At 41.9% G+C, this 14,868-nt stretch overlaps 1 protein-coding gene across 14 annotated transcripts in view; it reads left to right on the forward strand.

The window, feature by feature from the left end:
- Positions 1-14,868, forward strand: part of LOC136012952 (rap1 GTPase-activating protein 1-like) — a 39,191-nt gene that overhangs the window by 20,306 nt on the left and 4,017 nt on the right. For 5 of the 14 annotated variants that reach the window (XM_065676066.1, XM_065676069.1, XM_065676068.1 and 2 more), the window contains 8 exons: positions 853-924; positions 1,099-1,185; positions 1,837-1,971; positions 3,479-3,625; positions 4,847-4,950; positions 7,409-7,525; positions 11,906-12,032; positions 12,117-12,219. In XM_065676066.1, coding sequence (XP_065532138.1) covers positions 853-924; positions 1,099-1,185; positions 1,837-1,971; positions 3,479-3,625; positions 4,847-4,950; positions 7,409-7,525; positions 11,906-12,032; positions 12,117-12,219 — 892 coding nt within the window. Of the gene's footprint in view, positions 1-852; positions 925-1,098; positions 1,186-1,836; positions 1,972-3,478; positions 3,626-4,846; positions 4,951-7,408; positions 7,530-10,298; positions 11,084-11,560; positions 11,622-11,905; positions 12,033-12,116; positions 12,220-14,868 lie in introns of those variants that run through there. The other 9 variants (XM_065676070.1, XM_065676067.1, XM_065676071.1 and 6 more) reach the window with 9 other exon arrangements.

A 14,868-nucleotide genomic window follows, 5' to 3' on the forward strand; every position in this document is an offset into this window, starting at 1 on the left:
CTTAAGCTTTAGTGCCTAGTGGTTAAATTGGAAAATTAATGGCATTTATTTCTTTGAATCAGCTTTTGAAGTCAGAAAACGAAAAATGCATGGCAGGATTTTAACTAATAGATAGCTATTGGGCGGCCTTGTAGCTACTGGGAGGTAGATAGCTAGGGAGAGGGGGGCCTTGTAAGTAGGGGAGCTGGCCTACAATGTAAGAAATCTGATTTAAATCAAGGGCCCCTTTCCTTCTTTCTCTTATTAAACTCATGCCTCTCATGGGCTCTGTGACATTTACACTGAAGTATTATTTTGAGGCAGTTGCTGTTGTTATGATATTGTTCCCTGTTGTATGAAATGGCAAATAATGGTATTGTTCCATTACATGTGTCTCTGAGAGGTGGTGTCACAGATACTCCCCTCTGTGTGCACTGTATCTCCACTGAGGATTCTCTGTCAAAAAACCCCCATACATATTGGTACATACGATACGGTACAACCATATTGGCAAAGGGTCTTTTAGTGGAGGTAAATATTGCAGGCTGAATAGAAGCATCTTGTTGTTGTTGTTCTAAATACACTGGTTATTATTAAAAATATTTACTGAAAATACTGTTTAAAAAACCTAATTATTTCAATTGGTTTTTGTTGCTCTTAATGTGTGCACATCCAGCTGACTGAATTTCTGGGAGGTAAATCAGCACATCCGTTCACTGAGTTCAGAAATAGGTGGGTGCACAGGGTAGCATGTTAGATCCCTTTCAACTATGTAAATGTTCCGAAGGGATTGGATGTACCATAGTAGTTTGAAGGCTTTGGTAGTCTCACTTGTGTTATAGTACTTATTTTTTGCCCCTTATATTGTTTCAGGTTTCAGTCACAGCCCGAGATGATGTCCCCTTCTTTGGACCCCCTCTGCCAAATCCAGCCATATTTAGAAAGGTTTGTTTCTCTGGTCCAGTGTTGATGGCAGGGGGATGTGGTGCACACCCCTGTGTTCTGAGTCAGTATTGTCAGTCTGGCTAAGGGTCTTGGAGGTCTAAAGAGTAGTAAGGTGGAGTGTGCTATTTTTACTACTGTTTTCATCTCCAGTCTAGTCTTCGTCTTGACTTGTAGAGTGCAGAATTCCGTGAATTTCTCCTGGTCAAGCTCATCAATGCTGAGTACAGCTGCTATCGAGCTGAGAAATTTGCTAAATTAGAGGTGGGTCTGTTGCCTGGTTGCTCCCATTAGAAGTTATAAAACAGCATTTCTGACAGATTAAGAAAATACAGTACAATTTTTTTACTTCCTTCTAATGTTGTGTTGCTTGAAAAAGGAAGATGAAATGGGATTATAATTGGCTGTGTGATGCTTCCTTTATGTTTCACAACAGGTGTGATAGAATATGCACAGGTGCATTCTAATGTAAAGATCTAATCCTCATGTCAGAACGGGAATATGATGCATTTCCTTCATTTTGCTGGAGGAAATCCTGTATTAGCTGAAACTGAGTATTGTGCTTCAGGTTTTGTATTAATATTACTGATTTTTGGCTCAAGGTACCAAAATTCTGTTCCAAACTCTGCTGCTTCCCTGATCAAGAACATACATGCCTCTGTTATGTCACCTGTAAAAAATACTGATGTCTTCTATGACTTGCTTTAGAAAGACCTTAAGAGGACTGGGTGTTACTGTAATATATTCCATGCAGATACAGCTAAAGCCACTTCATACTGTTCAAAGTAATTTTTGTGATGATTGATTTATTTATTTATGTATCAAGGAGTATGTGAGACATTGCCAAAATAGAGACAAAAAAGAATCCCTCCACTCCAAATAATAACTGTGTTTTCATTCCTGATATTGATGCAGGAAAGAACCCGGAGTGCCCTCTTGGAGAGCCTTTTTGAGGAGCTACAGCTTCGCAGCCGCAGTATGATGGGATTACCCATAGGGGAGGATGACAAGATAGAGAACGGCAGTGGGGGCTTCCTTGAGAATTTCAAGGTGAGCTGTAGTGGATTGATTCATTACCCAGTTGCTCACACTTTTCTCAAGTTCATCGGGTAACCTTGCAAGGAATATTGACCCTGCTGAGCAGCTGTGCTTAAGTCTTTCCATACTTTCTTGAGAGCATCTTCTGCTGTGCTTTACCATGTCTCTCAAGAAGAGACATTTTTCCCCTTTCTGTGTTCCTTCCTACAGAGCTGCAGTGCGGTCCAGGGTGGAATTCCATGCTGTCCCTCAGAAGTCTTTGTACTTCATGCTGGTGTCAGATGGGGTTTCACTCTATGACTACAGAAGAAGGAGTGTTTGGAAGAGGAGCTGTAGTAACTAGTAGCAAGCAGCTCTCAGTTCCTCCAGCAGATCTCTTCCAGTTCATTCCCACTATATCTGAAAGAGTTGCAAGAGCCACTGCAAGAGGGTTTCTAACATACCTGTTCATGCACTTTGTACAAACACTGTGATGCTTATTTACCCTGTAAAAGCCAGAGTTAATTTACCTTCATTCAGTGAAGATGATGCTTTATTTTTGTGATGTCAGGACCAAGTGACAGAACTCACTTTCAAAAGTGATCAAGATGATATGAGGAAGCAAAGTTTTCATGTGAATAGGCAAACCTGAGTTTTGAACCAATTATATTGAGAGAATCTTGTATCACTTTTCTATCTACTTCACCTTTCCACTTCTGTGGGTAATTCCTCAACACTTCTGTTGTATAATAGGTTATCTGTCTGGATAGAGAGATGTGTTATAAATAGCGTTTCTTCAGATGACCTCCACCTGCTTTGTATAGGGGGCTGGTTAGAATTTTTAAGGGCTGTGAGACTAATCCATTCAGGTATAGGTTTCATAGCTATATGCATAGCTTTGGTCAGAGCTGGGATGCTTTATTGAGGTGTATTCTTACATACAATCTGCCTATCCTGTCTTTGCTGCTAACCAGGAATTTTGTACTCATCCATATCTTACACTAATTATCCAGAAATGTCCTTTTTCTGACTTCTAGCAGATATTTCAACTTGCGTGTCATGTAGACATTTGGAAAAGGTTGTAAAAGGCTGAGTAAACTTAGAAAATGGCTTTTTCTAATGCTGCCGACTTTGGTATGGCTGCTTTCCCCTTGGAACCAGCGCTCAAGTTCGTGCAAGACCACCTAACAGTCTTGAACAGTATGATTTTGTGGCCTGTAGTGGGTGGGACTTGTACAGATTATGCTGGTCTATCCAGTATGCTGGGATAGTAGTAGGGAATCTATTGCAACAGGACAAGGGAAGTAAAAGTAGAGAAATACTTGAGGAAGAGTTCTTCCCTAGCAGTGAATTGCCTAGGACCAAAAATGGGTAATATCTAAGATGCTTCCTTCTAGGAATTAGGATTTCTGTGGTTCTGGTGTCGGTCTGTGACAACTTTCCACCCAATCTGTTGTGCTTTATTTTCATACTACCCTACCATGTGCATGTCTATATGTGTATCTGTGTTTGTCTGTTTCCCTGCCTCCCTCCTGTTCAGCGGGTGATCAGAGGCCGCAGCCAGAGCCTGGATACCATGGGAATATCCATGAGAAAGCAGCAGCCAGCTACCCTGCCCAGCCGCCCAACGCCAGCTGGCCTTGCCCTCAGCCAGAGTGTCGCCGAGGGCCCTAAGGCTGTTGCTGCGGTAAGGTATTCAGGTGGGCTGTCAGGAGAAACCTGGCATACCTTTGTGACCCATCCGTAGGTTTTGTTTCTCTTTTCCTATTAGTTTGTCCTCTTGTCCTTCTGTGAATCTCTTACCATTGTATCATCCTGTTTCACAAGTGGTGACAGCACGCGTTGCAGTCTGTTTTATCTGTGCTATTTCTAGCCACAGTTCAGCTGTAAACTAGAGCTGACGTTGCAGACTGGGGGGGGGGAAAAGCCAAACATGATTCTACATCAGACATCTATCTCTGTTATCCTGGATTAGATCCTGTACATTACCATACCTTAAAAGAATGCATGCAGAGTGGTTTGACCACAGTGGTATTGTATTGTCATGTGGCAAGTGCTCAGAACATAAGGACACTAGATCTGTTCCATTTGCTTCAATTTCACCAGTCAGATTATTTTCTGTAGGATAAACCAGGTGCGCAATGTTTATTCAAGGTGCTGTTTTGCTGTAAATAGAATTTGCATGTTGGGAGCAAGCAGCAAATTAATAAAAACTTGGGGTGACAGAAAAGAGTATTTCCAGTCATCATCAAAGACTTTATTTGATGAGGATACTAAACATCCTTGATCAGTGTAAGCGTGATAAATCCATGACAAACATTTCCAGGAAAGGATACGTGCTTCTGACATTGGAAATATGGTTACCTTGGTCAAAATCCATCCAATTGACTGTGGTCTCTGCACTAATGATGTCAATACAGGTAAACAACAAGAAAACATCTCTGTGTATGCCAGGAAGATGCCTTTCAATGTGGGAATTCCTTGGTGACAGGTTGTTCAGTTGCATGAATTCTGTATGCCAGCACAACAAAGTCACAGAATAGCAACAACTTGGGTTTGCTGCTACCTCCTCTCCTTTTAACTTGTAGTTTTCTTACCTTCTCCTTCTCTCATCATATGGGATATCTCCCTTTCTGAGTCTGTATCTCTGTATACGGGCTGTATATCTTGTTCTGCCTTTGTTCCTATATCTCTCTCTCTCTTTTTCATACCACCTTTATAAGCCTAGCTTCTCTTTCTCACTGACAGAGAGTGCTCCTTGCACTGGTGGAGCTGGGCCCTGCTACTGTATTTCAAAGTAAAGGAGAGAATCTGGATCCATGTTGCAAACCCTATCCCATGCTTCCAGTTCTCCACAGTTCTCCCTGTCTTGTTCCCCTCCTTTCTGTCACACTTTCCTTTTTTGTAGTCTTTTGCCTTGCCTGGTAGGAGCCCATCACGTACTCGAGCCAGCCGCTTCCATGGGCGACGGAGTAGCGCTATTGGCATTGAGAACATACAGGAGGAAAAGAGGTATGAGCTATGGGAAGATGAGACAGAGAAAAGAAAGCAGCAGGAGATGAGAAAAGGAAGATAGAAAGGCATATATAAGGACAGAAGGGAATCAACAGGAGTGAGAACTGAAATGGAAATGGTTGGAATGGGAAGAAAAGCCTAATTGTTTACTAATGGAGAAAGGGACAAATGGCAGAAACAGACAAAATAAAAACGGATGTGTGGAAGTAGAGAGTATCAATATTTGAGGAAGAAGGGAGGAGATGGATGGAGGAACATGGTAAGACTGCTCTTGAATATTGTGCAGTATGATCCAGGACTCCTGGTTCTTCTGCATTCGCCACCTTAGCTAAGAGTCAAATGAAAAGCTTTTACTTCAGAAGGGGAAATTGGGTGTGTGTGTGCGTGTTTTCACGTTAAAAAGTTCAAATAGGCAAAACTGCCAATATCTTAAAGAGATCAAATTAAAAATGCCGTAAGTCAAAATGATTAGTGTTTAAGTTAGGTGGGCTTAGAAATAATTATAATGAAGAGGTAACATACGGATTCAAGGCATGACATGGCGTATTTGACAGATTACAACCAGTTAGAAGTTGTCTGTTGATGATGAGAGATTATTTAGGTAAATGGATAAATTTGCCTCAGCTCTAGCTGAGACACCTTTTTAAGATTATAAAGTCTTAAAAGTCACAGGAGTGTTCTGCATGTTATACAGTTTTCCCAGTTGCAAGAATTCCAGGGAACAGTTTAATGACTCAGTGTAAAAGGGGAAAAGCCATCTTCTATGTGTAAACCAGTGATTTCACAATAGGGATAATTGCTACATTTTCCCCTTCATTTCAGTTATTCTCTTGGACCTTTTCTTAATGAGGTGCCTATGACCTAATCTGAATAAAAATACTATAGAACTTTCTTAGATAAAAATAAAATCTGAGCCAAATTCCCTGTAACAGTCTCAGCCAACACAGTAACTACAGCTCCTGACTACATTAAACAGTTTTGCACCTCATGCAGCTGTGCCCCTCAATTCATTACTTTGCGTGCAGCATCCTTCACTGTCCCCTTTTAAGATCTGTAAAAGATTTTCTACAACAAGGAAAAATCCTTTCTTTTTCCTTTTTTTTTTTTTTTTTTTCTTCCTTGCTCTTTGCTAGAAGGGAGTTTGGTTTCTTTAGCTTTCCTTTTGCTTATTTGTAATCGTAGGTATGAGGCACAGTGAGCCTTATCTTGTGTTCTGTGTAAGTCTTTCTGGGTAATTCTTGAAGGTGCAGTTTCACTAGCAACTGGTCTAAGTTTATTGCTACTGAAAAGCAGATACTGTACTTTCCCTCTCCTGGTTTCTCTTTCAGCTGTCCTGTCCTGTTCCTAAACTCAGATGTGTAGTGGACCCTTCATGGAACTGATTCAGCCCATTAATCTAACAGAAAAAGTGCCAACTTTCTTTTATTGGATTAATTGGCTGCCAGGTTCTGCCATGAACTGGCTTCACGGAGAAGCCTGATGAGTACCAGGGCATATGAAAAGTACACTCAGTAAGAGTGAAGGAAGCTGGAGTGGTCTCGCTCTCTGGCAACAGTGTCCTCAGCATGTCCTGTGGGACTGAAGCTTTATGATATGCAGGCTCTGATGACAGAGCTGACCCCCTGCATCCTACTCATTCCTGTGTCATACAAGTTTCAGGGTTGTTTCAGTTTCAGGATTGGTTTTTGGCAGGATAATTTCCAGCCCCACAAACATTTGTATTAACACAACTGAGGGCATGAGGAGCTGTGATGTGAAGGGGTACAGGTAGGATCAATTGGCCAAGAGAGCAGAAGAGGAACTTTCTGAACTCCATCACCGAAGCCACAAAAAACACCCCAACAAAATCCTGAGTTTTCCTATCCTTTATTAAACATAGCCCGCTTGTCAGTTACTCACATGGACACCTTTCTGCAGAAGTGTCTTTACCAGTACTAGTAGCAATCAAACTAATGGAACCATCCTGAAACAAGGAAATTTGCTGAATCCTCTTTTATGCAAGAAATATGTAAATATATTTATATTATATATTATGCATTATAAATTTATACATTATATAAATAGAAATATATATTATAGATGTGAATATGTTCTATGCAATAAATAAGCTCTAATAAATCATAAAGCTTAAAATCAATGAAATGGAAAAATGGGGAGGGGTAGAAGAAAATGTTGAATTTAAGGAGAATACTGGAATTTTATGCTTTTATATCAATTTATGCTTTTATATCAATTCATAAAGAGTTTAAAGTTGGTGATTTCTAATATATTGCCCTCAACAGGTGACATCTGAGGAGTCTGTCCTTTTCAACACAACTGCATTTGCTTCCCTTTCTTGTGTATACGAGAGATCTAGCTTTGTATTCTTGTAAGGAAGTGACTTGTACGGAAGTGTTAGAACAGACAGTGGTTAATTCTATCCTTGGGCTATAGCTGGTTTCTCTTTTTGTCCCAGCAGAGACACTGCAGAGAGGATACAGAAGATGCTGGACAGTCCGGGGACGTTCTTTGACCTGAAGTCTGATGGATCATCCAGTCCCAGCTCCCCAGAGTTCCCCAACAGGAAGAGCAAGTGAGTTGAAAATAATGTTAGTATTTGGAAGTTGCTCACTGTGTTTGGTATTGGCTGAAGTGTGGTGGTGCATGTCTTGCTCTGTTGGAGGTTTTCCTGACATTGTCCACATCAGGCATTTCAGCATCTTAAAAGTTAGATGTCTTCTGGCCATGGCAGAATAATTCAGAGCATGTAAGGAACTGAGCTTTCTTAAACAGCCAGTGAAGAATGATTGGATCACTTAAAGGTGATTTTGGCTATATCTTTACTGTAATGTTAGCTTGCATCCAACAGGATACACAAATCCCTAGCTGTCCAGTTACCCGTGCTTATTCATGTGTATATTTCCTCTATAGTTTGCTCTGGAGTGATTTTGGAGCTTTATGGAGAAGTTTGGACAAGGGTATGTTGGGTTGTACCCAAGTTCTGCCCCTCTAAGCAGTATGTATGCTGCTACTCCCAACCAGTGTGAATTAGGTGTCTTCAGTCATCCCAGAGTGTTACAGCAGGGTCTCATGTGCATGTTTCATTGATAAAGCATGCCACACCACAGCCAGTGTTCTGCAAAACACTACATGCAGTAGTCTGCAAAAGAGTTCTCCAGCTTCTGGTGGTCAAAAACTGGAAAAATGCACTTTCTTGATAGTGCAGCTTTGCTGTTGCTAAGCTGTATTATGCTGGGCTGTGATCCTATCAAGGATCCTTTGGAAATTCATGAAAACCACACATTTCTATTTCCAAGACTCCAGAGCAGTCTGTCTTTTAAACCCATGACTGCAGCTGACTTTCTGGAACAGCCTGCCCACACCTGATTTTTGTCATGAGAATTTGGATGAGACCTGTGGCAAAAAGGGCACCGAGTACTTTGTAGTGGGGCATGTCCCTTTCTCAGGACTGGGACTGCTCTAAGAAGATTTCAGAAGGTGCCCCACAACCAGGCCTGGATTGTTGTAGTTGCTCCAGGTGCCAAGTCTGGCAAGGAAGGGCCTTCCTTCCAACTAGACCCAGTGTTCCCTAAGAATTACAGCCTGGTGACTGTTTGCAGTAGTTCAGCTACCCAATTGTGTGCTGTAGGACTGCCCAGAATTTTATCACAGCCCAGATGCAGAGTTCTGGTAAGTATGTTTTTGTTATACTAGTTTCTAGGTTGTGTGGGTGTCCAAAATTTTGGTGTGGAGGAGGATAAGAGCACAGCTAGGAGATAACAGACCATTTAAGATGCCAGCTCTGACAGCCAAGGACAAGAGAGAATGCAGGATGTGGAACTGCTGACTGGTCAGCAACCCCCATCTTCCAGCATTACCTGGACCTTGTTAGTGAACTAGAAGTTCCTGGCTAGGCGGGTGTGAGAGACTCTTGCTCTAATTAAGTAGCTGAAGTAACCTTGCATAATCAGCCAGAATTCTGCCTAGTAAGAAAACACCTCACCTTGGCTGGTCCTGGTTACCCTCCTGTAGAACATGTCCTGGAACAAAAGGATGAAGCTTTCTTGACATCAGTTCCTGATTTCTGCACTTGATTATGGGCTTCTCCCACTTCCCAAAGCCCCATTCTCCATTCGTCAGCTGAGGAAGTGAGCCCGCTGCAGTGGCTGTTTCATATTGGTATCACATGCTTTCAGAAAGCAAACATAGCATGGGATTTCACTAACGATACTTGCATAAATATTGTTCATGCACACGAGGCATGACGTATACGACTTAGCACGCTGTCTACTTCTGTCCCCAGGATTCTCTCTAGGCCTCTTTTTCCAGTAATGGGCTCAAACCCACTTGTACAATCACCAGAAAAAAGTCCTTTCACAGTTGTGGTAGTTTAGCCCATTCCTGGACAGTTTATTCGTGAGGTTGGATGTAGCATGGAGTTCTGCAAAACTGGTGATTAGCCAGAGTTAGAGTTGTGATTTCAGAGTTAGGGACCAGCCCTTCTGCATCGTACCTGGAATAAGGAATCAAGAACATGTAATTCCACCATGTAAAGCACACCATTTTCACCAAGAGAGCATTAGCGCAGTATTGCAGGAGCAAGCATGGAGTGTAATTCTAAACAGTCTGTTCTACTGAAGTTTTACTTTAAACTTTATAAGTTTTATTCTATTGATTGGTTGTGGAACTGCAAATCAGGATCAGGATATAGACATATTTCTAATGCAGAAAGTGTTCTGGCTGGTTCTGTGGTAGTTTATGCAGCTCATATTAAAAATATTATCTCTGGTAGCATGTCATTAACCCACTCCGGGTACTCTCCAGGGAGTAGCATCACTAGAGATTTCTCTGTCGCAAAAATGCCCAGCATCTTGCTGCTAAACTTAAGTAACAATTTCAAATTCCAGACTTCAATGATCAAACTCTTCATCTATGTTCTAAAAACAACTTGGAAAGAAATGCAAGGGGAATGCATAAATAATAGACTTATCCTTTTACAGTAGAGACAAACCAGCATTTACTTTTCGTGTTCTTGCATGCTGGTTTTCAACACACCCTTCTGCAGCAATCAGCCCAAAATCCATGAAACCTCATCACTCACTTGGCCTAACAGTGTCTTCTCTCCTACACATAGGGACAATTGTCCGTAGTTTTTCTGGTCTCCTGTTCACGTAGCTTTCCAAATAATCTTTTTTCCCATGGACAGACTCAACAGAATGAACCCAGCCTAAGTAACCAAGTAGCAAAACTCCTCAGGAGCAGATGGCTTTTAGGGTTGCATCTCAAAAATCAAGCACTGTACTGTGTATGTTCATGTCCTAGGAAAAGTACATGGGTTTTTTTGTGTGTGTGTTTTCCCTCCTCAGACACATCTGAGTGGGGACATCAAGCCAATCAGGAGTGGACCGGATGCTACTCAGTCATTGGTTGCCTCACTGAAGATACTGGCAAGACTTTTGGGGTGAAATGAGAGTCCGGGCTAAGAGGAGCATGAACTTACTTAGAGGACCTCAAGGACTGTGGAGAGACCAAGTGGCATCAAGTAACGCTCCACTGGCAGTTTCTGGAGCAGGAATCCTGGGAAAGGGAGATGGACAGATAGCTCCTATTGGAGCATTTTGGCTCTATGCCCTTCCTATTGCTCAGTCAGCAGCCACTCTACTAATGATGGGGAAAGGAGGCCACCTTGAATGCCTCCCCTTCTGTTCCCCTCCCTCACATGAGTGAGAACAGAACAGCTTGGCCCACAGAAGGCAAGAGGAGAAGAACGTGTCTCCATCTGTCTCTAGTGCTTTTCAATGACATAGGTCAGGAAGTGCAGTGCAGAGAACAAGGATGGAGAAACCTGCTGAGGAAGGATGCGGATAAGGAGATACTTCGTGGAAATCTAAGTCCCAGTTCATTTAAATTCATGTTATTGATTTGTTCTGCCAAGGGAGAAGCATGTTGGCCTTCATTTCCTCCAAAATATATTTCCTAATCTCCTGAGGAAATATCGTGGCCTATATTGGCCCAATCTTTACTGTTCTCCCTATTGCATGCTGGCATGTAATGTGCCTGGGACTTTAGGTTTCATTACTGCTTGTAGGTCAGACTGGCCATATTTTGCAGTGTTTCTGAAGGAATAAATATATTTAGTATGTTAAAGGTGTCTTATCGTTCTTGCCTCTTTTAGCTTTTTGGGGTTTCTTAACATTTTTGAGCACTTCATCTCTCTCTTATTAGCTGATCTCTTGTGCAGGCAGTGAATATTCTGTCACAAATGCCAGGCTTACATGCACAGTGCACCTTCCACCATGTGAGCATATCAGCCTCATGGACTGCTCTTTCTCCGAGACGACTACAAGCAGTGGATCCCAAATTCTGAGCTGTGAGAAACTGACCTTAAGGGTCTTTCTTGATAGATAAGAAATATGCACCAGGCTACCTCAGTGTCCAGAAACATGGTGGTAACAGTTTATAAGATCCATTACATGAAAAATATGCCTTTGTAGTCCCTTTGTACTGTCTGGAATTTCACTTAAGACCAGATACGATGGGCTGAGAGTGGCTGTGGGAATAGGTGGCCTTAGGCTGAATAGCACCTTCCCTTTATACTCAGTTTAACACCTCATAATGTTTTATTTAGGCTCCTAAAATCTCTGCTCTCCAAAATGAAGGCATATGTTGACTTCAATGAATGTCTACAGGTAAACAGTGCTTAAATTCAGGTGGTTCGACTCTGCATTAAGACTGTTAGGTCATACAGTTATCAGAATGGAAATAAGAAGTGGTGTTTCTACTAAATGAAGTAGCCACTAGAAATGAAGGAATGCAAGCCAGTTGATCTGAATTCTCTTCCTAGGTGGAAAAACTAGCTGTGGATGGAGAATTTCTTCTGTTTCTGACTGCTATATAATAAAATATGTCACAAGAAGTGCAAGCCTGTGTATAACAATAAACATGATGATGTTTGAATGCTTACATTTCACAGAATGCTCAGGAGTCAGACTTCAGGATACTGTGTGATGCAGCCGTTATCACGTTCTTCATCCAGTGTAAGCAGTTGTTGTAGTGGTTTGAGAGAAAATGAAACATCTGAGGAAGACGAGAATGACAGGGTGGGTGTATGATCTCTAACAGAGGCTACCCTCCCTGATTTTACCAAGTGCATTGTCAAAATACATCTTCTTTGCCCTCTCCAGGAGCTGATGTGCTCTCTTGAGGGCCCTCCAAAACAGGATTCAGTGGTTCACAGCGTATGGCTGGATGACAGTGACTGCACACCCAGTACTTCCAGCTCACCAGGTAAAAAAGAAAGAAAAAAGGAAAAATCCTCTACTTGAGCTTCTGGAGGCACAGGAGAGGTTGAGCCATGTCTTTTGTATGCTATACTTAAGATCCGAGAAGCATAGGTAGATGATAGGCACTAGTAATGCGGAGAGAAGACAGCATGTAAACTTTAATGGGGAGAGAATAGGAGGGGAAGTGCGTTTCAGTAGCATGAGTAAATAGTGTTGTACACACTGTAGAAGAAGTTAGAGTAAATTGCAAATAATTAATGTGTTTGTGTTGCTATGGAGAGCATGTATTTTACTGGTTGCTTTTTTGAATGCAGTGCCCATGTCTCTTTATAAACAGGATCGTTCAGATATGGGCATTACAGAAACAGTCCTTCCTGAACAAAGCACTGTGCTTCTGTGAAGGTGGATAATCAGGTAGCTAACCTACACTGAGCTATTTGACTGCTGAAGCTGGGCTCTTAATGTAGTACTTGACTAAATTTTGTAGTTGATTAAAGTCAGCTTGGATTCATTCACAGTGCAGAGATGATTATAGCCATTACAAGTTCTCTTTAGTGCTACGGCAGGCAGAACTACTGCAATATCTGTTGTTGAGGTTGTATCAGCTGCCCTGATCTCAGACCCTGTTTGCAGCTGTTTCACTTTGTTAAAATGAACTGGTTTGGATTGAAGCATTCCTTATTGAGCATCAGCCTAAAGCTAAAACAATGGAAAATTTAAATCAGTTTCAGTCTGTTTCTGAGAATTCAGCTGAAGGGACTGTGCAAGATTCTGGGAAGGTATGATTGAAATGACTAAGCTTTTTTGAGACTGGGAAGCCATTAGGAGCTGTGGAAGGCAGAACTTAATGTTTCTTGGTGAAGGATTCTGGAATAAGAGCAGGTTGAGATGGTAAGAGATACTAGGGATTATGTAGATGGTAAGAGATACTAGGGATTCTGTAGAGGGCAAGGAAGAGACTTGTTTGGAAGGAACAGTAAAATCTTTATAGGGATTACGTGAAAAGGGATTGTTGAAAAAGGTTACAAGGGTCAGAAAGCAGAGCAGTACTCTGAAGGCAGAGTTAGGTCTCTCAATCTCTGCAGCAGCCCTGTATGAGGTACCAAGAGCAGACATCAGATCCCTGCTTAAAATTGCCTATGTCTTAGCAACGGCAATGGAACTGTGCTACTGCAAGATGTTCTGCAGAGACCTGTGTTCTGTGAGATGTTCTGTAAGATTTTTCCACTCCTGCAGAACAACTCACAGCATGATTGCTGAGATGCACAAGAGAACCCAAAAAGATGATAATTGAAACTGGAAGAAAGGGATAAACAAATGGAGCTACTGATCATGCAGAGGAAGAAGAGAACCATACGTTATGTTAGAGTTAGGAAGTAGTGTGCTGCATGCAGGACCTGCCTGTCCCGAGGGTGAGACATAAAGGTGTTAAATGTGGTGATACGGAAAAGGAACATGTAGGGAACCTTCACAACAGGAGACAGCTAATGAGCTGCTATTAAGAGGCAGAAGCTGGGAATGAGCTTCTGTAGATCCTTGTGTTTAAGGCTTTCAAGTTTAGTGTTATCGGCTCAGAGTGATAAATAGATACTATAAAGCCAGGAGGTCCAACATGATGAAACTGTGTCTCTTTGAAGTGATCTGAAAATGACACCGTAAAGGCAATATCTCCTTTGTGCCTGGTGGTATGAGGATTTTCACCGTATCACCATGGCACTGTGCAGCATACCATTTCCACAGGTCTGGGACTATCCTGAGCAGGCCACAGGCCCCCTCACAAACATTTGAGCTATATTCACTCCTGCAGTCTTAGTGGCAGGTATGATAGCTCCCCATCAAAAGTGAACTAATAGCTTGTGTTTACTTGTAATGAGAAGTACTAACGGGAGCAGAAAATAAGTGTAAAAGCAAACTGATTTGTTTTGCTTGAGTCTATTGTCATCAAGTAAAAGATTTCACATTCCTTTTGACCTTTTGGGTAACTGCAATTCCCCTTGCCCTCCATTTTTTCCAAGAGCACTCCCAGTCAGATGTAATGCAGTGCTGTTTTTAACAGTGCTGTATGCCTACCCTGCCATGGCCCATAGTTTAATCCATGTGTGATCTTTTCACAAATCCATTTACTACTCCCATCTGCCGGTGTCAAATAAGGCCAGGTGGAAGTGCTCCATTATAAACTTTTATTATATTGGCTGGTGTTCTCTTTCCTTTTGCCCCTCTACACACTTGTTCAACAGTTTTCTTCCTGCATTCCTGTTTAAACAGAAAATCCCACTGGATCCTAGAGCTGTAGCTGAGATATGAAAGTTCAGATTGAGATCCAAGGGTGAGGTTGATAGTCCAGGTCCCAGCCCGCTCTGAGCTCCCAGCTTGTCACCTAGGGAAAAAGCTGCTGACTCAATGTACTCTCCAGTAGAAGAGTGCTAGATAAAGACATAGAGAACTGCTGCTGCCAAAACTGCCATTTTCTGCGTTGCTTTAAAGCACCAACATGTCTCATGTGCCACCGCTTGTCACGTGAGGCAGAGCTGACCTTCCCCCTAGCCTCAAGGCCAGGGTATCAATTCAGCTATAACCCACCTTAACACTTTCTTTAAGACACTTCTGGGTTAGTTAATATGCATAGTTGTTTTAAATGTGTTTTTAAGTGACT

This window comes from Lathamus discolor, chromosome 4, assembly GCF_037157495.1.
Source record: "Lathamus discolor isolate bLatDis1 chromosome 4, bLatDis1.hap1, whole genome shotgun sequence".
NCBI lineage: Eukaryota > Metazoa > Chordata > Aves > Psittaciformes > Psittacidae > Lathamus > Lathamus discolor.